We start from the raw sequence: 26,428 nt of genomic DNA, 5'->3' as shown, positions 1-26,428 counted from the left end.
CAATATAATTGGAAAAATAAGTATATTTGTATGTGTTATTACTTTTGAGTTTTTTTAACCCAAGTTATATCTTTTCTCCTTAATTCAACATGATCCCTCAAAACAACAATGAAAAATAATAAGGAGCCAAACTGAAAATTCCCAATGGCCAAAGCTAGAATAATTTGAGAAAAAAAATACTAACACAGTATTGGATCATAATCCAATGAATAAAATAAATACGCATGAGTCCATATTGATATAAATAAATGACTGGATACATAGATTAATGGAAGAGAAGGGGTAAATCTTTCTCAGAGAAGAATTTCAAATAATATATGTAGATACTTAACCCCTTCCAGGAGGTAGAACTTCCTCTCTCTTTGAATGTGGACTGAACTTAATGACTTGCTTCCACAGAGTGTGGAAAGGATAAAATAGTAACTTTATAAAGAAGAAAACCTGGCAAACATTACTTTAACCAAGTGATCAAGGTTAATTAACATCAACACTGATAAGTCATGTTGGTATCATGTACGACCTGATATGATGTAAAGAGAAAAGCATTTCACCTCTGTGGTAATGTTCCCTAAACCACGTAACCTCAGTTTAATTATGAGAAAAATGTGAGACAAAACCAAACTGAAAGTCATGAAAAATGAGGAAAGAGAAACTATCACAGATAAAAGAGTCTAAGAAGACACGAATACTGAATGCAGTGTATCTTGGATAAGATCCTAGAACAGAAAATTAGCAAAAGTGGATAAACTGGTGAAACCTGAACAGAGTTTACAGTATAGCTGAAATGAATATGCCTTTTACATTAATTTATTAGTTTTGACAAATGTACCACTTATGATGTTAATATTAGAGAAACTGGGTAAAGAATGTATGGAGACTCTGCATCTCTGCACCTTTCCCATAAATCTCAATTTATTCCAAAGTAAAATGACTAGTTTTAAAAAAGTCTTTAAAAGTCTCTAAAAAGTTTTAAAAAGCAAAAATAAACAAATGGGACCTAATGAAACTTAAAAGCTTTTGCACAACAAAGGAAACTATAAGCAAGGTGAAAAGACAGCCTTCAGAATGGGAGAAAATAATAGCAAACGAAGCAACAGACAAAGGATTAATCTCAAAAATATACAAGCAATTCATGCAGCTCAACTCCAGAAAAATAAATGACCCAATCAAAAAATGGGCCAAAGAACTAAACAGACATTTCTCCAAAGAAGACATACAGATGGCTAACAAACACATGAAAAGATGCTCAACATCACTCATTATCAGAGAAATGCAAATCAAAACCACAATGAAGTACCATTACACGCCAGTCAGGATGGCTGCTATCCAAAAGTCTACAAGCAATAAATGCTGGAGAGGGTGTGGAGAAAAAGGAACCCTCTTACAGTGTTGGTGGGAATGCAAACTAGTATAGCCACTATGGAAAACAGTGTGGAGATTTCTTAAAAATCTGGAAATAGAACTGCCATATGACCCAGCAATCCCACTTCTGGGCATACACACCGAGGAAACCAGATCTGAAAGAGACATGTGCACCCCAATGTTCATCACAGCACTGTTTATAATAGCCAGGACATGGAAGCAACCTAGATGCCCATCAGCAGATGACTGGATAAGGAAGCTCTGGTACATATACACCATGGAATATTACTCAGCCATTAAAAAGAATTCATTTGAATCAGTTCTAATGAGATGGATGAAACTGGAGCCTATTATACAGAGTGAAGTAAGCCAGAAAGATAAAGACCATTACAGTATACTAACACATATATATGGAATTTAGCAAGATGGTAACGATAACCCTATACGCAAAACAGAAAAAGAGACACAAATGTACAGAACAGACTTTTGAACTCTGTGGGAGAAGGCGAGGGTGGGATGTTTCAAGAGAACAGCATCAAAACATGTATGTTATCTATGGTGAAACAGATCACCAGCCCAGGTGGGATGCATGAGACAAGTGCTCGGGCCTGGTGCACTGGGAAGACCCAGAGGGATCGGGTAGAGAGGGAGGTGGGAGGGGGGATCGGGATGGGGAATACATGTAAATCCATGGCTGATTCATGTCAATGTAGGACAAAAACCACTACAATATTGTAAAGTAATTAGCCTCCAACTAATAAAAAAAAAAGTCATTAGGTTTTGAATCACTACAAGAAAGTCTACCCAAGTACTCGACTACTTCACAATCAAACACTTCTATAGGAAGAATATCACAAATAAACACATAAAATCTGCAAAATAGAATGTATAATGTAATTAACAGACAAATATTAGAGTATACAAGGATTATATTAGAGGAGGGCATGGCAACCCACTCCAGTATTCTTGCCTGGAGACTCCCATGCACAGAGGAAGCTGGAGGGCTACAGTCCTTGGGATCGCAAAGAGTCGGACACGACTGAAGCAACGTAGCATAGCACAGCATACGAGGGTCATGTAAGACTCTACACGAGAAAGTCTTTTCAAGTAGACAGAAGAAGAAATGGACAATCAAATCAAAAATATATTCAAAGGAAATAATTTTTAAATAATTTAAATGTTTTAAAAACATATTGTTTTTTAATCCATTAGATTGGCAAAACAAAAATTTCATAACATATTTGAAAGAAGGCAAGAATTTAAAAATCTCATAGGCTGCATAAAAATACTCTAAGGAAATACAAATTTTTTAATTACTATAAATTGTTTTTCATACATTTTCTTAGCAAAACCAACTTTTTATACAATATCACATTTGGGAGAAGGCATGGGTTAGCAAAAATATTTCAGAAGAGGTATAAAATTGGATCAGCCAATTTGGAGGGTAATTTTCTCAGCATCTATTAAAAATGTTAATGCAATTAAAATGCATTAAATGCAACTCTAGAGTACATGTTTTACTATGGCATTGTTCGTAAAGCAAAAGAAAACTGAAAACAGCATAAATGCCCATAATAGAAAATGGTTACACAGACCATGAAATATGAAACAATTAGGTAGATCAGTTATCCAATACATATAGATCCCCAAATCATACTGCTTAAATAAAAAAAAAAAGAAAAAGCAATTTATAAAACAGTAGTATGATGTCATTTTGTAAACACTTGCAATGTTATGTATTATCTATGGGTACATGCCGTGTCTAGAAACACACTCACCAAACTGAAAACAGTGGTTAATTCTGTGAAGAATGGAGGGGGCAAGCAGGCAAGGTGGTGATCAACAGAAACCTTGGCCTCTATATTTTCTTAAATGGAAATACACTAATTTTTTGAAGCTTTATGAATTTCTTGTTTTAAGAATATTTTAGTCCTACTTATTAATATAGTCTTAGCAAGAACAATACGCTAATAAACATTACAACTATCACTTCAAAGTTCTTTGAAGTACCAAGCAAGTACCAAGCATAAAGGAAAACTGAAATCAGCTGAGCCAAGTCCTTAACATTCAATGGCACTCTATATGTCTTAAATAAATAACTGAATGAATAAGTGTATGAGTGAATGAAGTACTACAGAAGAAAACTGTTTTGGAAAATACAGTTGCAGCCTCACCTGAGGAAATTATATGGGAATTCTGCCATTTCACACAGTAACAGAAAAATGTTGACAAAATTAAGATTTAAGACATTTGAGTTTTAGCCCTGCTTTAGAGACTAACTAGGATTTCCCTGTAGCTCAGACAGTAAAGAATCTGCCTGTGAGTCAGGAGACCAGGGTTCGATCCCTGGATTGGGAAGTTCCTCTGGAGAAGGGAATGGCAATCCACTCCAGTATTCTTGCCTGGAGAACTCCATGGACAGAGAAGCCTGGCGGGATACAGTACATGGGGTCACAAAGAGCTGAACATGACTGAGTGGCTAACACATTAGGGACTAACTTACTGCAAGATGGTCAAATGGCCACTTGAGCTTGAATTTGTTGATTATATTTTCAGGAAAACAATGCTGTCTGCCCTACTAACCTCATAGAGATGTGACAGAGGAAGGGAGGAGACAGAAGTGAGATCACGGATATAATAATATTTTGAAAAATGCATGGATGCTATACTAGTATAAGAACTTTTGGAGAATTTTTTAAAACCAGTCATCATGCTATTTGATTGGGTTGGTATCATTGCTCTGCCCAACTGCTCTTAGTGAAGAACTGGCCCGTGACACTAGACCTACTCCTATAACCCAAATTGTTGATCTGTATGACATATGGATGATGGAAAGAAATTTTGTAATGTAAAAAATCCAGAAATGTGTGGGTGATAAGACACTTCAGTCATGTTCATGTCCAACTCTTTGCAACACTATTGGCTATAACTCACCAGGCTCCTCTGTCCTGGGATTCTCCAGGCAAGAAGTGGAGAAGTGGAGTGGTTTTCCCTCTTCCAGGGGATCTTCCCAAAATAGAAATCAAATCCCTATTTCCTGCAGTTCTTGCACTGAGGGTGGATTCTTTATCACCGGGCTACCAAGGTAGCCCATATTCAGATTTTAAAGAAACTGAATGTAGAAAGAGAACAGTTTCCAAGAGAATTATCATAAATTTCAATAATGTCATACTAATACTTTCATTTTAGCTCAATCAACCTAGGTTTTCTCTTTCGCTGATAGAAACATATTAGATAACTAATCATTCTGATAATTATGTTGCGCTTGCCCCTTTTTTCAAGAGTCTTTTCCTTAAACAAAATAATTTATATATTTATTCTAAGTTGGCTGTGAAATTAATTTCAAATTTTGGTGGATATCTACACTAGTTGAAAACTATAAATTACTTTGCATTAAATGTTCTAAAATATTGATCAAACACAACATGAAAAATTCAATTATAATCATGTACATAAAAATAAGACTTGTACATTGATTTGGACATATCTTCTTGATTATCAACATTTCAAATTCTTCATGGTTTAATCACCTCTAATTTGGACATGAAAATAATTGTTCCTTGACAATAACTCTGACAGACTTTAAAACACTTGAAATTATTTTGTTCACTTGTTTGAAGAATTACAACACTATTAAACATGATAGGCATATAAATATAGCTAACTACATGGTTACAATGACATCTAAGGAACCAGTTAAATTGGGGTAATTTGATTTCTACAAATGAGAGAACAACCAGAATAGATTTTGTTAATAGTCTTCAATTAATAAGATTCCGTATAATCATTCCAGAAAAAAGATGAATGTTTAAAAGACTGTTCTAAATTTTTTGAGCATAAAAGATACGCAGTCTTACAGTCTTACAATAGAATAGTATCTATTTTAGAATTATGAATAGACGAGGAAAATCTTAGAAACTACGCTGGTATAAAATTCTGCTTTCCAAAAATAATGAAAATTCCAGAAATGATACATCAGACAAAAGGAAGAAATTCAACAAATGTGAAATGTTTTTATATCATAGTAGCTAGGTATGCCATAAGCTTTTGTCAATATATCAAGGATAAAAATCATGACATTGGTTATGTCTAATTTTGAAGCAACTAATTTAATTTACAAGGGAGAAATCATTTGCTAGTTAAAACTTCAGAGCATTATCAGCAGTGCTGATTATAAAATATATATTTACTTATTTAGACATTTGGAGACATGTTCTCAAATCTCTTTTGATTCCCACATAGAAATTTCAAATCAGTCAGTGGTCTACACAGGAATGAATCTGAGCTGTAATGTGTAGCTATAAAGACTTCCACAGTACCTGAAATTATAGTGTGAAAATTATCAATTTAGTCTGAAGGTTTTTTGTTTTTTGCTTCAAAGATCAAAACAGGTCCCATATATTTGTGATGCAAAATTTAAACTGGAAAAATGAGTTGAAGAGAAAGTTTTATATCCTTAAGAGTCACTCTGATTTAAAGGAATTTTTAAAACAAATTTTAACAATTCAAGTTGAAGAATGTCACAAATAAATGTAGCGAGACTTTAATGGGATTAAGCCAAGGGGTCTAAACAGAGAGTACTCTAAACTTTAATTATGAGTCATAACATACTTTACTTTTATACATTGCTACCTTGACTCTGAAAATGACTCTTTGGAAATTTAATCAATTTATCCGTTTAGCTACATTACAAATAGATCACAGAATTCCGCTGATTTCCCAAAAAATTGTCACTAGCACTAGAAGTTAAAATTGTCAAAAAAAACTTTGGGTAATTACTAAATTTTGTAGTTAGTTACACAAGGACATCACCAGATGGTTGACACCAAAATCAGATTGATTATATTCTTTGCAGTCAAAGATGGACAAGCTCTATACATTCAGCAAAAACAAGACCAGGAGCTGACTGTGGCTCAGATCATGAACTCCTTATTGCCAAATTCGGACTGAAATTGAGTGGGGAAAACCACTAGACCATTCAGGTATGACCTAAATCAAATTCCTTATGACTATACAGTGGAAGTGAGAAATACATGTAAGGGACTAGATCTGATAGACTCAGTGACTGATGAACTATGGGCGGAGGTTCGTGACATTGTACAAGAGACAGGGATCAAGACCATCTCATGGAAAAGAAATGCAAAAAAGCAAAATGGCTGTCTGAGGGGGCCTTACAAATAGCTGTGAAAAGAAGGGAAGTGAAAAGCAAAGGAGAAAAGGAAAGATATACCCATTAGAATGCAGAGTTCCAAAGAATAGCAAGGAGAGATAAGAAAGCCTTCCTCAGCGATCAATGCAAAGAAATAGAGGAAAACAATAGAATGGGAAAGACTAGAGATCTCTTCAAGAAAATCAGAGATACCAAAGGAACATTTCATGCAAAGATGGGCTCAATAAAGGACAGAAACGGTATGGACCTAACAGAAGCAGAAGATATTAAGAAGAGGTGGCAAAAAAAAAACAACAAAAAAAAGAAGAGGTGGCAAGAATACACAGAAGTACTGTACAAAATAGATCTTCGCGACCCTGAAATTCACAATGGCGTGATAATTCACCTAGAGCCAGACATCCTGGAATGTGAAGTCAACTGGGCCTTAGGAAGCATCACTACGAACAAAGCTGGTGGAGGTGATGGAATTCCAGTTGAGCTATTTCAAATCCTGAAAGATGATGCTGTGAAAGTGCTCTACTCAATATGCCAGCAAATTTGGAAAACTGAGCAGTGGCCACAGCACTGGAAAAGGTCAGTTTTCATTCCAATCCCAAAGAAAGGCAATGCCAAAGAATGCTCAAACTACCACACAATTGCACTCATCTCACACACTAGTAAAGTGATGCTTAAAATTCTCCAAGCCAGGCTTCAGCAATACGTGAACCGTGAACTTCCAGATGTTCAAGCTGGTTTCAGAAAAGGCAGAGGAACCAGATATCAAATTGCCAATATCCACTGGATCATTGAAGAAGCAAGAGAGTTCCAGAAAAACAACTATTTCTGCTTTATTGCCTATGCCAAAGCCTTTGACTGATCACAATAAACTGTGGAGAATTCTGAAAGAGATGGTAACACCAGACCACCTGACCTACTTCTTGAGAAACCTGTATGCAGGTCAGGAAGCAACAGTTAGAACAGTTGGAACAACAGACTGGTTCCAAATAGGAAAAGTTAGAACAGTTGGAACAACAGACTGGTTCCAAATAGGAAAAGGAGTATGTCAAGGCTGTATATAGTCACCCTGCTTATTTAACTTATATGCAGATTACATCGTGAGAAACGCTGGACTGGAGAAAGCACAAGCTGTAATCAAGATTGCCAGGAGAAATATCAATAACCTCAGATATGCAGATGACACCACCCAGATGACACTAGCAGAAAGTGAAGAAGAACTAAAGAGCCTCTTAATGAAAGTGAAAGAGGAGAGTGAAAAAGTTGGCTTAAAGCTCAACATTCAGAAAACTAAGATCATGGCATCTGGTCCCATCACTTCACGGCAAATAGATGGGGAAACAGTGGAAACAGTGGCTGACTTTATTTTTCTGGGCTCCAAAATCACTGCAGATGGTGATTGCATCTATAAAATTAAAAGACGCTTACTCCTTGGAAGGAAAGTTAGGAGCAACCTAGACAGCATATTAAAAAACAGAGACATTCTTAGTCAACAAACGTCCTTCTAGTCAAGGCTACGGTTTTCCCAGTGGTCATGTATGGATGTGAGAGTTGGACTATAAAGAAAGCTGAGTGCCAAAGAATTGATGCTTTTGAACTATGGCGTTGGAGAAGACTTTTGAGAGTCCCTTGGACTGCAAGGAGATCCAACCAGTCCATCCTAAAGGAGATCAGTCCTGGGTGGTCATTGGAAGCACTGATGTTGAAGCTGAAACTCCAATACTTTGGCCACATGATGCGAAGAACTGACTCATTTGAAAAGACCCTGATGCTGGGAAAGATTGAGGGCAGGAGGAGAAAGGGACGACAGAGGATGAGATGGTTGAATGGCATCACCGACTCAATGGACATGGGTTTGGGTGGACTCCGGGAGTTGGTTATGGACAGGGAGGCCTGGCATGCTGTGATTCATGGGGTCGCAAAGAGTCAGAAAGGACTGAGCGACTGAACAAAACTGAACCATTATATTAAATGGAAATGTAAGAATCTGTCAAACTTAATAAAAACTTGATTTAATTCATAGAATATTCATGTTAATATAGAAGCTGTCTGTAATGGATCTTAGTCTTTTCCTTTCATTCATAGGTAAATTGGAGAAGGCAATGGCAACCCACTCCAGTACTCTTGCCTCGAAAATCCCATGGAGGGAGGAGCCTGGTATTCTGCAGTCCGAGGCGTCGCTAAGAGTTGGACACAACTAAGTGACTTCACTTTCACTTTTCACTTTCATGCATTGGAGAAGGAAATGGCAACCCACTCCAGTGTTCTTGCCTGGAGAATCCCAAGGACGGGGTAGCCCGGTGGGCTGCCGTCTATGGGGTCCCACAGAGTCGGACAACTGAAGCGACTTAACAGCAGCAGCAGCAGCAGCATAGGTAAATGCATATTAAATGGAGTTTTGTATATAATTCAGGGGAACAAAAATGAACGAAGATTCAAGAAGTTTCCAAATACATTCTCAGCATTTGATAAATGTTCATTGGTCTTTATTTTGACTGGCCCTCAGTTTTATGTAAAATTCCTTTACTTGGTTTTCTACTTGAATGTTCAGCCAACAATAAATTCTTGGGAATATTACATTTTTAAAAAATCTTAGCTTCCTGAAAATATACCAAAGTCCAAACAATACAATGTGTTTTCTCATGCAGGCTTTATCCAAAATAAACAAAGGTGAACCCTTGTACCTTTATTTACATAAAACAAACCAGTGTAATGGCTTAATAGAAAGGAATATGCAATTAGGAAGTCAGACTAACATTAAATAATCACTAATCCACTTGTGAAAGTGTGGAGAGAAAAATCACTGTGAGGCTAACGAGAACTATACATTGTCTTTACTATACATTTCTCTTTGCTGATGTCATATACATACAAATATACATGTTTGTGTGTGTGTGTGTTTATGTACTCAGTCATGTCCCACTCTTTGTGACTCCATGGACTGTAGCCCACCAGGCTCCTCTGTCCATGAAATTTCCCAGGAAAGAATACTTGAATGGGTTGCCATTTCCTTCTCCAATATATACACATATATATGTATTAGTATATATACATATATATGTATACACACACATACACACACATACATTAGCTATGAGCAAGTAATATCATGAGATTGTATAATATAAAATATATTACTGATATATCTACAATTTTTAATAAAAATTCCATCAAAGTCCATAGTTTCATAGAAGAATTAAAACTAAGAAATAAAGAGGTATTGGGGGAATTCCCAAAATCCTTCCCACAAATGGAAGTAGATAAAGTGGGTTGGTCACACCTGGCCTGACAGTTATTTTATTTTGTTTTAAAGAGAATTTATAGATTAATACAGGATATCCATTTGTTCTCTTTCTTAGATTCTGTATTTATCTATTTGACACCCATTCATCATCAGACCAATTATGGTAACTCTATATATTTTCTTATTTTCTGTACTATTTGTACCATGGCATCTGGAACCTTACCGACTGAAGGAGAGACTGCTCCTTTGAGGCCTAGCCAAATTCTACAGAAAATTAAGGACTTGTCCCTAAACATGCCTTTCATATGCAAACCAACCAAACCCAAGTCTATACCTGCAACTTCCTCCTTGTTAAACTTACACAACCAAGCCAATATTTCTTCTGCCCTAAATCATCCTAGGACTAGGTAACCAGGCAACTAGAGATCACCCCGATAGACAAAGCCTGCCAGAAGTATTCAAACTGGACAGTTCTAAACTGGTTACCCTACCTTGCCATTCCGACAGAAACCCCAATAAAGGCCCTGGCCTCAACTTTTTCCTTGCTCTTGTCTTCTGCCACCTGACTAAAACCTGGGCTTCCACTTGACCTGGATGACCTGTCTATGGCCTGTAAGTATAATAAACGTGGTTTTCCTAAGCCTCTCCCATGTCTCTTCCACAACTGGCTGACCACTGTAAAAAATGACCTTATAAAAAAACATAGAACAAAACTCTTTTAGAGATAGCCGTGTCACTTGTAATCATATTGTTCCAGACACACACATGATTTGCCCTTATATATTTATTAATACTTGATCAACTGACACATAGTTTCAATCATATCTTTTGTTCAATATTGACAAATTTTGCAAAATAGTGCTCCTCCTGACCTTATTTTTTTTAATTTATTTTCTGTTCACTTTTTATACAGTGGCTCTCCAGAAAGTATTTATTATTCATAACTGAAATTTTGTACCTTTTGACCAACACCTCCCATTTCCCCTTCTCCCCAGATCCTGGTAACCACTCTCTTACTAACTGCTTCTATATGGCTATTTTAGATTCCACATATAAGTGAGATCATGCGGCATTTCTCTTTCTGTGTCTGGATTATTTCATTAGCATAATATCCTCCTCAATTGCTTCTGATTATTAAATTATTACCTTTGAAAATCAAATGGTCTCTAACTCTCATATGCTTAATCACTTATTGTGAAGCATTAGATGGATTAAGATCCATCCATACTTACCTTACTCTAACCTTACTGTCATTTCAAATTGTAGTACAAAAGTCCTCAAAATGTTTTGACAAATATATTTTTCTAGTTGTGTGTTTATTTTTCTTTGAAGAATACTGGATAGGGATGAAAAATTTTATTTTATTCAGCCTCTCCTGGCTGTACCTGACTGACCATCTCACAAAAAAACACAGAACACTGAAACTATTGACTTAAAAAGATCACTTTAATTATCTTTGAGTCTCATTTATTTGTACTGATCTTATTCTCCTTTTATCATAGATCATCTGCACAAAGACATCATGATCAAAGCAGTGCAAGATATTTCTTAAGGCCATGACTGGAACATTTCATGATAGCTCCCAGGGAGGTATTAATAGAATCCTTGCTGCATTTCTTAAAAGACAGTAAAGCTACTTCTTTACTCCTCCATTCTCACCCAACATAAGGGCTCCTATAATAGTAATTAATGTAAATTAATTAATTGAAATTTCAGATTCACTAAATAATATGAACTATTTATATATTAAGTTCAATTGCATTTTTTCAAGTGCTCTTGCTTCTTGCTTTCTATATATGCAGGTACTTTTAAGATAAATATAAACATCTGTTTATAAATTACTGAAACATCACCATCAAATTATTATTTTATGGAACAATCTGAGATTCAATAGACTTTTGAAGGCTTTCCATTCCTTCCTTCAAGATATTTTCTGAACCAAGAAAAACATCAGGAAAGTATATTTCTCAAGAAAAACTGATTCTAATGTCAAAAGTTTCAATGTAACCATGAAGTTAGGTGGTAAATATTTGGTCTATATGAAATCAAGAGCTATTGAGCTAACTAGATACTGTGAACTAACCAGATACTTTGCATCAAGACACATTATTCTGCAGAATCAAAGATACAAACCCTATTTTTTGTCCTATGCTAGACCATGCAATCATCTGCAAAGATGGGAGAAATTTATTTAGAGGAGACAGACTAGGAGTACTGAATTATATAGGCAAGAGAGATAGTTAAGGTTAAGGGTGTGAATGGAAGTGAAATAATGTCTTTAAATCATAAAAGCGGAACAAGCAAAATTATAAGCTACTAAAATTGAGTTCGTGTAAGGTTGATCTTTTTAAAGCTGGGTTCAAGGCTGACTCAATATGTTTTAAATGAATATACCAGGGTTAGAATTTCCTGAATTATGAGGAAAGCATCATTGATTTTTGAATGGACAAAATCAGACTTCACCAATTCTGCATTTTTGTCCTCATAAATATTTGAAAAAATATCTTTTATTACCTTACATTACAGAAATGGTCTGTACGAGATTCCAAGTATCTTTTATTAGACTAATACTGGTATCTAAGCTTCTAATACCAAGCTAAGAGAACTAATATTCAGAAATTATTATTATTAAGCTGTTATGATAACCATTTATAATGGATATTTATGTTAAAGACCTAAATAGAAAGTACTTTTTTACTAACAATTCCAAGACAAATGTGAAACAGTTATTGTTGTACAACTGTTACTAAATTACTTGATTTAAAAAAGATTAATCCTAATCCCAGTTCTTATGAACAAATTTTTTTCAAACCACTAATAAGATAAAAAGAATTATTAAATCAGAGAATTATGCTCAGAATCCAAATCATCATGTTTTATTTAAATAACAACATATAGGGAGGTCTAGAAATTTCACTTTTGTCAAGTTTGTCGTCAGTCAGGATCTTCAAGTACTTCTTCAACATGATTTTGATGACATGAAAGATCCTAGATGGCTCAAATAAAAATGATGGTCTCATCATCTTAAGGATCGATAAAACTGAAACCACGGTACATAAGAATCATCTTAACACAGCAAATAAAATCTGAGTGTCCATATCTACTCTATAAAGACTAATCCTCCAGGGGATCTTTCCGAGCCCGGGATCAAACCCGTGTCTCTTGTGTCTCCTGCACTAGCGGGCAGGTTCTTTACCACTAGCACTACCTGGGAAGCCCAATAAACAGTAAGGCTGAGGAAAATGACAAGACACTGAAAAGCCTTATTAATTGGACTGATCTCAACTTCATTCTTTTAAAAAAATTTTTTAAAATTATGTCTGTGGTTTTTGAGAAAGTAGAGGAACCATTTCATTCTATCAGACTGAAAATTCTCATGGCCAAAATGGTACCTAGTACAGATCTGTAATGACAGGCTTGAGGCTCATACCTTCACTGTACAAGGGAGCCATATACTAAACAGATGTTAGTAATTGACTTACGCAGCATTTCAGTAATACCTGAAGTAAGGTGAATAAACAGAGGCATTTTTCAAGTAGTTCAACGTTTCCTCTTATGAAGAAACCTACTTTATAGAAAAACACTACAGAACAGTAGACAAAGTTGGAAATGGAATACAAAAGGGTATGTCGTTAAAAAGTTTACCAGGCAAGCTGTCAGTTTTTAAAACACTAGTGAAACGTCAAGTGAAGGTTAAACTGGTTATATAATCATTTCAGAAAAAAAAAAATTGGCAGTGTTTATAAATATCCTTAACACTTAGCCTAGTAACTCCTTAAAGAAATAGCTGATTCTGGGTCTGAGGCAGGGTAAATAAAAGATGACCCTGGAAAATCTTACGGTCCCAGGTACTACGGAAATGCTCAAAAAAGAATGGGAGCATGTTGAAAGGACCAAAGTCAGATGAAAGGAGTTCCTAATCTCCAAATATAAAACCATTTGAGCAACTAAATGAATTCTTAGAGTACTGGGTTATGGCCCATAAAATAAAATAAATATCTTCGTGTTGTTTAATCACTAAGTCATATCTGACTCTTGTGACTCCATGGACTACAGACTGCAAGATTCCTCTGTCCATGGGATTTCCCAGGGAAGACTATTGGAGTGAGTTGCCATTTAAGCAATTAAATAAATAAATAAACGGAGGAAAGGTGAAAGCTATTCCTTACAGGAAAAAAATTCTAATTTCCAAATGCAGAAACAATGAGAGAAATAGCAAGTCACTATTAAACAAATAAATAAACTAATAAATAGGTAATAAGAAGGAAATAGTCACTGATGAATGCTAAAATTAGTAGGCAAAAGTTTGAAGAGAAGCAAGATATTTGCATAGTCTCAAAGTATCTCCCCAAAGATATTATTACAAAGGCAAATTTTTAAATTTACAGTGGAAAATCCAACCAACACTTCTATAACCAAGGTTAATATCCCTAGAAATAAGACATCATCTATCCCCTGACACTGAGATGAGTTCATTTCATTTCAGTGATATTAACCAAAAAAATATGCATGACCTCAGGATAATTAGGAGAACTGCAGACAAGCAGAAACTGAGAGATAATCTACAAAAAAAATCTGTATACCTCAAGAGTCTCAAAGTTATGAAAGACAAGGGAAGACAGTACCTCACAAATTGGAGATGATTAGAGACATGATATCTAAACACAAAATGGAATCCTGGAACAGAAAAAGGATATTAGTGGAAAAACTGGTGATATGCTAATAAACACTTGGTTTAGTTAATAGAATTGTCCCAATGTTAATTTTCTGGATTCAATAACTGTAGCTATGTAAGGTATTAGCATGGCAACATAGATGAAAGGTATTCAGGAACTCTTTGCACTGTTTTTGCAATTATTCTTTAGGTATAAAATAATCTCAAAATAAAGAGCTAAAAAATAGTAAAACGAATGTTTTCTTTTGTATTTATTTTTCTATGCTTTCTAAGCTACCCTAAAATATATTAATTTTATAATTAGGAAAAATATATTTTATTATACTTCCAAGAGTATATTACTGGCACACATCTTATTACTGTCAAATGAATAAAGTTATTTTATAAGCATTATTAAATCACTGATTGAATGAATTGTGCATATTAGGTGTAAAAATCTTCAATATAATTATTTTCAAAGGGAAAAAATTAGCTAATAACAACAATAATCACTATTATCTTTGTCATTACTCCAAAAAAGTATAACATATATACAAATATATATACATGGGAACATAATATGAGTGCATAATATTTATGCATGCAAATATATATGTATGGGTACACAATTATGTATGTAATATGTACATAATTCATTTATTCTCACAAGCCCATGAGACAGATGCTATTATTGTTATCATCCCTATTTTATAGATAAGTAAAGGGAGGCTTTGAACCACTAGGCAACTTGCCAATGCTGTCATACCTACAAATTAGAACATTTAGAACTGTCTGTCTTCAGAGTTTCAGTTCTTGACAGTTAATGTCTACTTGTGTCACTGCCTAATAACCCATGAGACATTTAAGGACTTTCCTGCACTTAGCTTTGTGAAAGCACCACAAAAGTATCTAAAGTAGACTCTACTTTTAAGAACCTACCCTCTAATTGAGGAAACAAGTTACATGTATGTGTATTCATATATAAGTAAAAATAGTTTTCCATACAGATAGAAACTGCAAAGTGATATGTAATATGTACTAAATGCTAAACAAGTAAAACAAGCAGTAAGAACTTAATTTTCTAATCCATTATGACTTATTTTAAAAAACAGCTCTATTTTATTGCAAACATTTGTCTTCTCCTATTCATTCCCACAGGAAAAATAATTCAAAGAATCTTTTTTTTAATTTTGTTTAGGTAAAGATTCCCAAGCTTCCATATTCATAAAGATCACCTGGAGAGTTCTTTAAATTCCTTGTTTACTGGCATCATCCCTTTGATATTCTAAGCCTATAGGCTTGAATAAGGCCCAGAACTTGCATTTTTAATGAGTCCTCCTGATGATTCTGATGCAAGTGGTCTTTGAGTTTAAGGTTTTCAATAATCCTTTTGTTTAGCAGAAAAAAATACCAAAATTTTATATCTACCAGAAGTACTCTGTAGGATTACATAAAAATCAGATTTTTGGACAGGCATTATACTGTGAAGTTATTTGTTAATAAAACAAAGTGTACAGTATGCACTCAAATTACAATCATATTATATATTAGGTTTATATCTTGCTGTCTATATTTCTTTTTCATTTTTTAACCATATTCTTGTTTCCAAGCAAACCAAAAAGAGTTTGAACAAGCTTATTACCAGAGCAGCATAAATATCAACAAAAAAATCACCATTGTATTTATGCCCATTGTACTTATGAAAGAAGCAGTACAAATATAACAATAATCAAATATGCTTCATAAACAAAGCTATGTTTTATAGTAGTTGTCATATATCTAACTACTTTTTATGGCATTTGCTTTCTGGAATTTGATTAGGTCATCATCTTTGATATCAAACCCTCATGTGTCAAAAAGGGGGAAAAAGCCATTAGGAAGCAATAGCAATCTCTAATTAATTTTGGTTCCTCAGGATAAGCAAGAAGCAGAAGTACAAATAAATACTGGAGGCACTGCAGCAACCTAACACATTCAATATGGAATGGGAAAATTCTTTAAAAACTTGCTTATTAGATTTTTAGAGCACAATTTTCATGATGAATGAGCAAGTTTTGATGATACTGATAATATAAGGTCTTTATCATTAAATCAAAACCATACAGAATCCTTGGCTACAATACATTCTCACTCTATCCCACTGAGTCCATATATTAAACTCCATTTAGGCCCTCTGAGAAAACCTCTGGAGTTCTGAACTATTTGGAATTGGGTCTAAGCTTAATATAGAAACTTCTGTACAAATGGCACCTCAGGAATTTTTATGTCATCCTTGATACAGTGCATAAAAATTCTCACAGGACAAAACTAGGAAACACTGCCACAAGAAATTAAAGATCTAAAAACTGTAGAGACAGTTCACATACACATTTGGAAGACTCAATATTGTCAAGATAGCAATTTTCAAATCAATCTATAAATTCAAAGCAATCCCTATTAAGACTCTTGCAGGCTTTTCATAGCAATCAACAAGCAGGCCCTAAAATTTATATGGAAATGTAAAGTATCTAGAATAGCCAAAACAACTTAGAAAAAGAACAAAAGTGAAAGATATATACCACTTGATTTTAAATATTATTAGAAAACTTCAATAATCAGACAGTGGTATTAAGGTGAAGATATGCAAAGGAAATGGCAATCCACTCCAGTACTCTTGTCTGGAAAATTCCATGGACAGAGGAGCCTGGTAGGCTACAGTCCATGGGGTCGCAAAGAGTCGGACACGACTAGGCAACTTCACTTCACTTATGCATGTACATCAACAGAACAGACAGAGTCCTAAAAACAACCTTATTACCGATTTAATTTCAACAAAGCTGCCAAGAAAATTCAATGGAGAAAGGTGGTGTTTTCAACAAACGATGCTGGGGAAATTGGATATCTATTTAAAAAAAAAAAGCAAAAACAAAAAATAACAACTTTTATCTCATACCATACAAAAAAATTAACTCAGAATGGATATTTTTTTAAAAAGTTGGTAAAAGTGTGGAAAAACCAAAATTGTAAAATGGCACAACCTTAATGAAATATAGTCTGGAAATTTCTTTAAACATTAACTATAACCCTACCATTCAGTAACATAGTATTTTATGAAGCTAGACCAACAATGACCCTAAAAATATTAGTAAAACAAAGTGATCTTTAATGGAAAAAAGTAGCTTCTCAGAAATTTAGCTGCTTTGATGTTCCTTATGTTAAAGTTTAAAGAGTATCAGGAGAAATTTAGAAAGGTGATTTAGATAAGAAATAACAATTTGACCCAAGTTAAATAGTTCTCTTCCTCTCTTATATATTGTATGTGACATATACTTTCTTAACTCAGCTTTGAATATATATTTCAAAAGATCTCTAATAAATAGTTTGCTGAAACAATGGCCAACCTCAACATTATTTTCACAAAGAGAACAAATTTTATGGTAGAGACTGGGTGTGTGTGTACGCATGAAGTTAATTTTAATTTTTGTGAGTATTTTATTTGCCCTTTCATTGATTTGTATAAATATGAATAATACAAGCATTGTTAAATCAACCTTCTCCCTGTTAGTGATAATGAGTACACAATAACAATTATTTTGCAATTTTCTTACATAAAATTGACCATTTTGCCATGTACAATTCAGTGGTGTCCAGTATTCCACAATGATGTGCAACCATCACCACTAACTACTTCCAGAACACTCCCATCACTCCAAAAAGAAACCCCAGAGCTGTTAGTTCTCAGTTCTCTGCTACAACCCAAACCCTGGAAAACATTAATCCACTTTAGTCTCTAAGAATGTGCCTATTACAGACATTTCAATAAATGGAATCCTGCAACATGCAACCTACAATGCCTTACAGTTTATAGTACCTTGTTTCATCAGTTCAGTTCAGTTCAGTCGCTCAGTCATGTCCGACTCTTTGCGACCCCATTAACCACAGCACGCCAGGCCTCCCTGTCCATAGCCAACTGCCAGAGTCCACTCAAACCCATGTCCATGAGTCGGTGATGCCATCCAAACATCTAATCCTCTGTCGTCACCTTCTCCTCCTGCCCTCAATCTTTCCCAGCATCAGGGTCTTTCCAAAGGAGTCAGCTCTTCGCATGGGGTGGCCAAAGTATTGGAGTCTCAGCTTCAATGTCAGTCCTTCCAATGAACACCCAGGACTGATCTCCTTTAGGATGGACTGGTTGGATCTCCTTGCAGTCCAAGGGACTCTCAAGAGTCTTCTCCAACACCACAGTTCAAAAGCATAATTCTTTGGTGCTCAGCTTTCTTTATAGTCCAACTCCCACATCCATACATGACCACTGGAAAAACCATAGCCTTGACTAGACGGACCTTTGTTGGCAAAGTAATGTCTCTGCTTCTTAATATGCTGTCTAGGTTGGTCATAGCTTTTCTTCCAAGGAGCAGGCGTCTTTTAATTTCATGGCTGCGGTCACCATCTGCAGTGATTTTGGAGCCCAGAAAAATAAAGTCTGACATTGTTTCCCCATCTATTTGCCATGAAGTGATGGGACCGGATGCCATGATCTTAGTTTTCTGAATGTTGAGCTTTAAGCCAACTTTTTCACTCTCCTCTTTCACTTTCACCAAAAGACTCTTTAGTTCTTCTTCACTTTCTGCTAGTGTCATCTGGGTGGTGTCATCTGCATATCTGAGGTTATTGATATTTCTCCTGGCAATCTTGATTCCAGCTTGTGCTTCTTCCAGCCCAGCGTTTCTCATGATGTACTCTGCATATAAGTTAAATAAGCAGGGTGACAATATGCAGCCTTGACGTACTCCTTTTCCTATTTGGAACCAGTCTGTTGTTCCAACTGTTCTAACTTTTCCTATTTGGAACCAGTCTGTTGTTCCAAATGTTCTAACTGTTGCTTCCTGACCCACATACAGGTTTCTCAAGAGGCAGATCACGTGGTCTGGGATTCCCATCTCTTTCAGAATTTTCCACAGTTTATTGTGATCCACACAGTCAAAGGCTTTAGCATAGTCAATACTTGAAACTCTCTTGCTTTTTGGATGATCCAGCGGATGTTGGCAATTTGATCTCTGGTTCCTCTGCCTTTTCTAAAACTAGCTTGAACATCTGGAAGTTCACGGTTCACATACTGCTGAAGCCTGGCTTGGAGGATTTTGAGCATTACTTTACTAGCATGTGAGATGAGTGCAATTTATTTTTAATTGGCCTTAATTTAAAAGAATTGAATGAATTTTTAGTTAGATGCAATATTTTTGAATCCTAGCTCAGTTTTTAGCTATGTGAATCTGGGTAATTTATTCAATCTGTTTCAGCATCAGTTTCTCATCTGTCAGGGCTAGATAACATTAGCAACCTATCAAGAGAAACATAAAGACTAGAGATGTTTATGCTTAGCACAAGCCTGAGACAATACCTATTAATATTATTACTTCACAAAGATTGTCTAATTATCATCATCATTTCAATTCAGTACTCATTTGTTTATGCTAGGACAGTGGAAAGAATGATGAACTGGGAGTCAAGAAATGGGAACTCTAGACCAACCTCTGCCATTAACTAGTATAAGTGCCTGCCCTTAAATACATGTCCTTATCTCCCTGATGTTCAGCTTCATCTGTAAATTAAGAAGTTAGTTCAAAATTCTAGTCTCCAATTGATTGCTACAGTCCTTTTCTGACCAAAACATATCTTATTTCAAACAGTAAATGCATTATATATTAGTTATTCCCTTTTTCTAAATAAGAGCAATAAATCTCAAGGAGTATCTGAGACAATTCTTTAAACAGAAGGATATACTATAACTTTAATTTACATTTATCTAAAAATAAATAAGATGTAACTAATGTTTACTACATAGATTGAGAGTAGTACCTTCACAAAAAGCCAAATGATTAAGTGGCATGTATCCTATGAGATATGAGAAGGGAAGAGTGGAATTTTCTCTGCATAGAAAATAGGTTGAGAATGGCACCCACATGTCTCCATTCACTTGAAGCATCTTATAATGCACTGCAGTCTATACCCAGTTTAGACTTCTGAAATAACCATCATCCTAAGCTTAGAAAGAAATGACACATTGGAAGTATGATTATTTTTCTGCCAGGCTTTCTTGACTATTTGAGTTCTAGATGAAGGTTCAGATATTTTGTAATCCTCCATCATAACTATCCCACTTCCTTATCTGATTGCAATATTTTCAACATAAAATTGGTACTTGCAGGCTTTTAGATTCTATCATTCATTAGTACTCAAGAAGCAACATTTAGAACCAGACATGGAACAAAAGACTGGTTCAAACTGGGGAAAGGAATACATAAAGGCTGTATTACTGTTACTCCGCTTATTTAACTTATATGCAGAGTACATCATACAAAATGTCAGGCTGAATGAAGCACAAGCTGGAATCAAGATTGCTGGGAGAAATATCAGTAACCTCAGATATGCAGATGACACTACCCTTTTGGCAGAAAGCAAAGAGGAACTAAAGAGCCTCTTGAGGAAGGTGAAAGAGGACGGTGAAAAAGCTGGCTTAAAACTCAACTTTCAAAAAATGAAGATGATGGCATTTGGTCCCATCACTTCATGGCAAATAGATGGGGAAACAATAGAAACAATAACAGACTTTATTTTCTTGGGCTCCAAAATCACTGCAGATGTGACTGCAGCCATGAAATTAAAAGATGCTTGCTCCTTGGAAGAAAAGCTATGACAAACCTAGACAGCATATTAAAAAGCAGAGACATTATTTTGCCAACAAAGGTCCATATAGTCAAAGCTATACTTTTTCCAGTAGTCATGTATGAATGTGAGAGTTGGACCATAAAGATAGCTGAGCGCCAAAGAATTGATGCTTTCGCATTATGGTGTTGAAGACTCTTCAGAGTCTCTTAGACTGCAAGGAGATCTAACCAGTGAATCCTAAAGCAAATCAACTGTGAATATTCATTGGAAGGACTGCTTCTGAAGCTAAAGCTCCAATACTTTGGCCAGCTGATGCAAAGAACTGACTCATTGGAAAAGACTCTGATGCTGGGAAAGATTGAAGGCAGGAGAAGGGGACGACAGAGGATGAGATGGTTGAATGGCATCACCAACTCGATGGACATTAGTTTGAGCAAGCTCCAGGAGATGGTGAAGGATAAGGAAGCCTGCCATGCTGTAGTCCATGGGGTCTCAAAGAGCTGGACACAACTGAGTGACTGACCAACAAGAATTCATTACTACCTTAGCATCCTGTACATATAATTTATTTCTGTTTTCACTCACCATGAGAGTCATGAGAGTGAAAATTCTTATAATAAAATTAATTTCTTATACTGTATTTCTTGCTTCCTATGTATTAGCATGTGTAATGAGTACATTTTCTTTAAATTCATATAATCTAAATTATAACAAAATAGAAATATCAATATAACTTAGTCAACCTAAGTTGCTCTTTTTGTTACTTTGACATTTAAGTTCCATTTTTCTTTTCCTTAAGATAACAATATAAAATGTTTTCATAATATTTTTTCACAAATAAAACAATTCAATAAACTGGGTCATTTGGAAATCTGGAATTAGTATTCTAAATGGTACTAAACTCTACCATCTATGCTATACTACATTACCTTTAAAAAAAGCAACCTTTATTCTAGCGGCATAACTCAAGAAAGTTTTGTAAGTAAGTTTAACTTAAAATAAGTTCCTTTCGGGACATCTGAATTTTAGAAGGGATCTAACATGGACCACTACATATCATCGAAGATTAAAGGTATAAAATAGAAATATTTGTTATAAAAAGATTCACCTAGAAGCCTCCTCCGTAGCCTATAAAGATTATCCAATTATTTACCCCTAAAACAAATTCAGCACTGTCAATAGAAAACTGAAAGTGATGTGCAATAAACTGGTTCATACTTTTTTTTTGTTCATACTTTTAAAAGATTAATTCCATCCTCTAAAGTAATGCCACTGTCATCACTATTACATAGAGTTTCTATATACACCCATATCAAAGAGCTTACAACTATGATTAAATATTTGAAGACAAAACAGCAGTTTCTCAAAAAGTTAGATGGAGTCCTATCTCTACTCTAGATTAGCTAGACTGTGAGGTCCATGCGCACAGGGCATCTGTCTGTCTTGTTCATTGCTTTACCCTTAGCACCAAGAACACGTATGGCTAATAGTAGGCATTTAATGGGCTTCCCTGGTAACTCAGCTGATAATAAATCCACCTGCAATGCAGGAGACCTGGGTTCGACCCCTGGGTTGGGAAGACCCCCTGGAGGAGGGCCCGGCAACCCACTCCAGTATTCTTGCCTGGAGAATCCTCAAGGACAGAGGAGCCTGGTGGGCTACAGTCCACGGGGTCACAAAGAGTCGGATATGACTGAGCAACTCAGCACAGCATACGGGCATTTAACAAGTTAATGAATCTTCTGAACCTGATTTTGTTCTATTGCTTCACACATAACAGTCAGGTGCTATGAAAACCAGACTCAATTCTGAGCCTATTAGAGTTGAATGTCCTAACCTTAGGGTGTCTAGGGCCTACAAATGCAACAATGCCTAGTGCAACAAAAGAAAATAATCTCTGACACTCCCTTGGAAGGACTAAGCAAAAAGCGGACAGGCAGAGCCTCCTTCACACAAAGTCTGAAGATGTACTTTATATATACTAAATTAAAGTTGGAGGTTTAAGAAGAATATATTCTACCCTTTCACTTAAGTCAGAATTAATATATTCACTCATTTGGCATTCTTATCCATTCTTATTGTTTTTCTTTCTCTCTTACTTCTCTACCTACCTCTGATTGCTTCTTTCCCATATCTAATCTTGGCTTTTAATGCTTTTCTAAACGGCTTCCCAACCATACTGCAAAGTTTCCATAGCTTCCGCCTCCTCTGTACAGTGTTTTCCAGTGTTCCATTTCCCCACTTTTCCTCCTGAGCAGACAGTACTGATAAGCCATCTTTCATAAAAGCCTTAAACCTAGAATTTATCTCATCTATACTTCCATCAACAATGATAATAGCAGATTTTATTTAGAACTAAATGCCAACCATTTCACATAGATTATTTCATTTGCTCAACACAAAACAGAAAAGTACCATCACCTTCCCATTTTTCAGTTGACAAAACTAAGACTTAAATCAGTCTTCCAAGATTACATAGCATGTAAATAGCAGTGCTGGAACCTGTAAGACTGTGTTTTAAAATACTATGTCATACTGCCTCTCACATAATTATTTGCAAAGTCATCTGATTAATTTTCTAAAACAGAGCCCCAAACTATTTCTTCCTTTTTCTTCCAAATAGAAAAACTCCAGCCCAGCGTCCGACTATTATAGGTCTGGTTAATAATATAATATTTTTTTAAAGAAGCTTTATTTTCTGAACTAGCTTTAAAAGACCTATATTCTAGTTCTGGTTTCATCACTATATGACCTTAAACATGTTTTTCAAACTACCTGTGTCTTCATTCCTTATATGTAAAATTAAGACAGTAAAATCTGCTTTACTCAACATGATTACTTGAGGCGGGGAGGTCATAAAAGCAATTGAAGAGGTTGAAAATACTATACAGATATAAAAGTAGGCCAATAATTCAACAAGATTTCTAGCCTCTCATGCTTATTTTCCTTGTAATGAACTGCTAAGATGATTCTCTCTTGCTATTAACTTTTGTTAACAATTTTATGCTGGGCATAATCCATGTGAAATGCACTTTCAACTCTTCAAAAATGTCCACCCAACTTACTGCAGACCTTTTCTAGCCAAACTTGTATTTTCTCCACTCTTTTAAGTCACAAACTGTTTGTCCATCTAGCCCAATAATGTCATCATCTTCTAAATTTTTCCAGTTAATCCTCATTTGGTCCTAAACCCTTTAAATATTTCCTACCTGGGACAATTCATACACCACATCAAACTGACTTCAGCCTGCTTTTCTAGGACAACTTCCAAACCCCTTCTCCATTAAAAAAAAAAAAAACGTTCTTCCCCTATATCCTAATCTTCCTTAAATCTCCATTCCCCAATTCCTATGTTTGGTTCCTCTCTCACACACAGGGTACAATTATTCTCTGACATTCTTGATACCCTTTAATCTGAATATCCACAGATTCCTAATTTATGTATCTATTCAAGTTTGGAAATACAGATAAACCTTTTAGTCTCATTTTTGTAAAATAACTCCACTTTGATCTGTAAAGAAATATCTCTATTTTTAAGCAGGCAGGCTAATTGGCAAGCTTTTCTTTTTTCCCCCTCTTTGACACTTCCCCTGCCTTTCATCTAGGCTCCATTCTTAGTGGTGACCCCTGCATTATTCTCATCTCCCAGCTCCCTCCCTGCCCAAGACTGGCGTCCTGAGGAGAACTGGGCATGCTCAGTAGCCACAGCCAATTCCGGGATGCAAACTGGAATCTTTTGCAGATTTTGAGCCCGGCAGGAGAGGTAAGGCCCTAAAAATACTGTGGCCCAGAATTTACTCACTCCCTCTGGGGAATTATTTGATTGAAAGATATGTTCAAAGACTAGGAACAGGTTCAGAAATGGACAGCTTGCTGCCAGTCCCAAGTCTGCAAGGTGGGTCACCAACCTGAGTAACAGAGCTGAGAACAGCCCCTCGGCCTGGTTTGGTGCAGGGAGGAGATTTCTGCTGCCCTGAGCCGTGATAGCGCTGATAGATGGCTGGAAGCTTGCGCGTGGCATCTCTGTTGCCTCAAGAAAATAGTATTGTTTGTTTTCATTTTCTTTTTTTCCCTTGAACACAGCAACATCAGCTGCTCTAGAATGAAAAAGGATGTTGCCTGAAGAACTAAAAGTCTGTGAGCCAGCCAAAGATTGTGGAGAAGAGAGGCAAATCAACTACTCACCCAGGAATCAGATCCAGGGAGGCAGCCTGTGACCTAGAGATAAACAGGCTATTTCTAAATGACAGCTCAGGGGCATTTCAGATCTTCAAAACTGGATCGTGTGCCTGACCCCCAACATGCATACCTTCTTTGTATGTGAACCATGACACATTTCCCTTTGAGAGAACTGACAACACACACACACACACACATGATCCTTCTGTTTTCCTTTTCCCTCGTTTCTGCAGAGACTAAATCTCTAGAGCTATAACAGCAGCGGATTCCCTCACCTCACTGGCAGGGGGAGGAGGCATGGGGAGGAAATTTATCACAGAGGAAAAATGATTAAAAGAGGGCTTCTTTGCAGGGGCTTGACTGCACAGCTTAACAGAGAGACAGGCAGTAACAGACAGGGAAAGAGATACACAGCTGCCCCTGCTGCTAAACCTAGCCATCTCTTCAAACAGCAGCAAACATGAGACATTTCATCACCGTCGTGCATCCATATTGAGAAGGGGGAAAAAAAATCATGTGCTTCGTATTATGCATTTCAGTCACCCGAGATGGGAGGAGACCCCTGTCCATATGTCGTGGGAGCTATCTACCACCCCAAAAGTACACTCGCTGAACCTAGCTTGCAGACCGCTTGCCTGCCAGGCTTTGCTGCAAACGCTGTTAATCTAGGTGACAGCAGGTTGTCTCTTACCGTGGGCAGCAGCGGCTCCATTTGGGCTCCCTGGTCTTTAATCTCCATGTTCTGTAACGCCTCTGGAATCAGCACCTTCTCTGCGCTGTCTTCAGTGTCTTACACTCAGCCCGGCACTCGCTCTGCTTAGTATTCGGATCAGGTAGCTCTGAAGCAGGAGGCAATTGCACACTCCAACTCACCAGAGTCACATGGCTCCTACTCACTCGGGCTGCTAGCCAGGTTTTGCACTGAATGCCTTGGATTCCTGGGCCGGTAAGAGAGATTTCCCCAGCCCGGTATCACTGCCCACACCTGGCTACTGGTATAAAGTACAGTCTGCAATGCTGCAAGTCTGATGGACATTAAGACACTCACATAAGATGCTAACTTCTTATACAGATGAGTCCAAGGTGGACTCCAATCAGCTCAGCCAGATTTTGACACTTTGAACCAATTCACTTTATTCCCAGAAACCGACAGGAGACAAAATTCAAACAAGATGAT

At 36.2% G+C, this 26,428-nt stretch overlaps 1 protein-coding gene across 6 annotated transcripts in view; it reads right to left on the bottom strand.

Moving 5' to 3' along the window:
- SLC4A10 (solute carrier family 4 member 10) overlaps nt 1–26,159 on the bottom strand; it is a 336,246-nt gene extending 310,087 nt beyond the window's left edge. For all 6 annotated transcript variants that reach the window (XM_043488151.1, XM_043488153.1, XM_043488154.1 and 3 more), the window contains exon 1: nt 25,943–26,159. In XM_043488151.1, the coding sequence (XP_043344086.1) occupies nt 25,943–25,990 (48 nt within the window). In that variant the 5' untranslated portion in view covers nt 25,991–26,159. The remainder of the gene's footprint in view (nt 1–25,942) is intronic.
- Nucleotides 26,160–26,428: the final 269 nt, after the last annotated feature.

The sequence above is a fragment of the Cervus canadensis genome, chromosome 15 (genome assembly GCF_019320065.1).
Source record: "Cervus canadensis isolate Bull #8, Minnesota chromosome 15, ASM1932006v1, whole genome shotgun sequence".
Lineage (NCBI taxonomy): Eukaryota > Metazoa > Chordata > Mammalia > Artiodactyla > Cervidae > Cervus > Cervus canadensis.
Note: the sequence above shows the minus strand (reverse complement) of the source record. Positions and strands in the feature narration are given on the sequence as shown.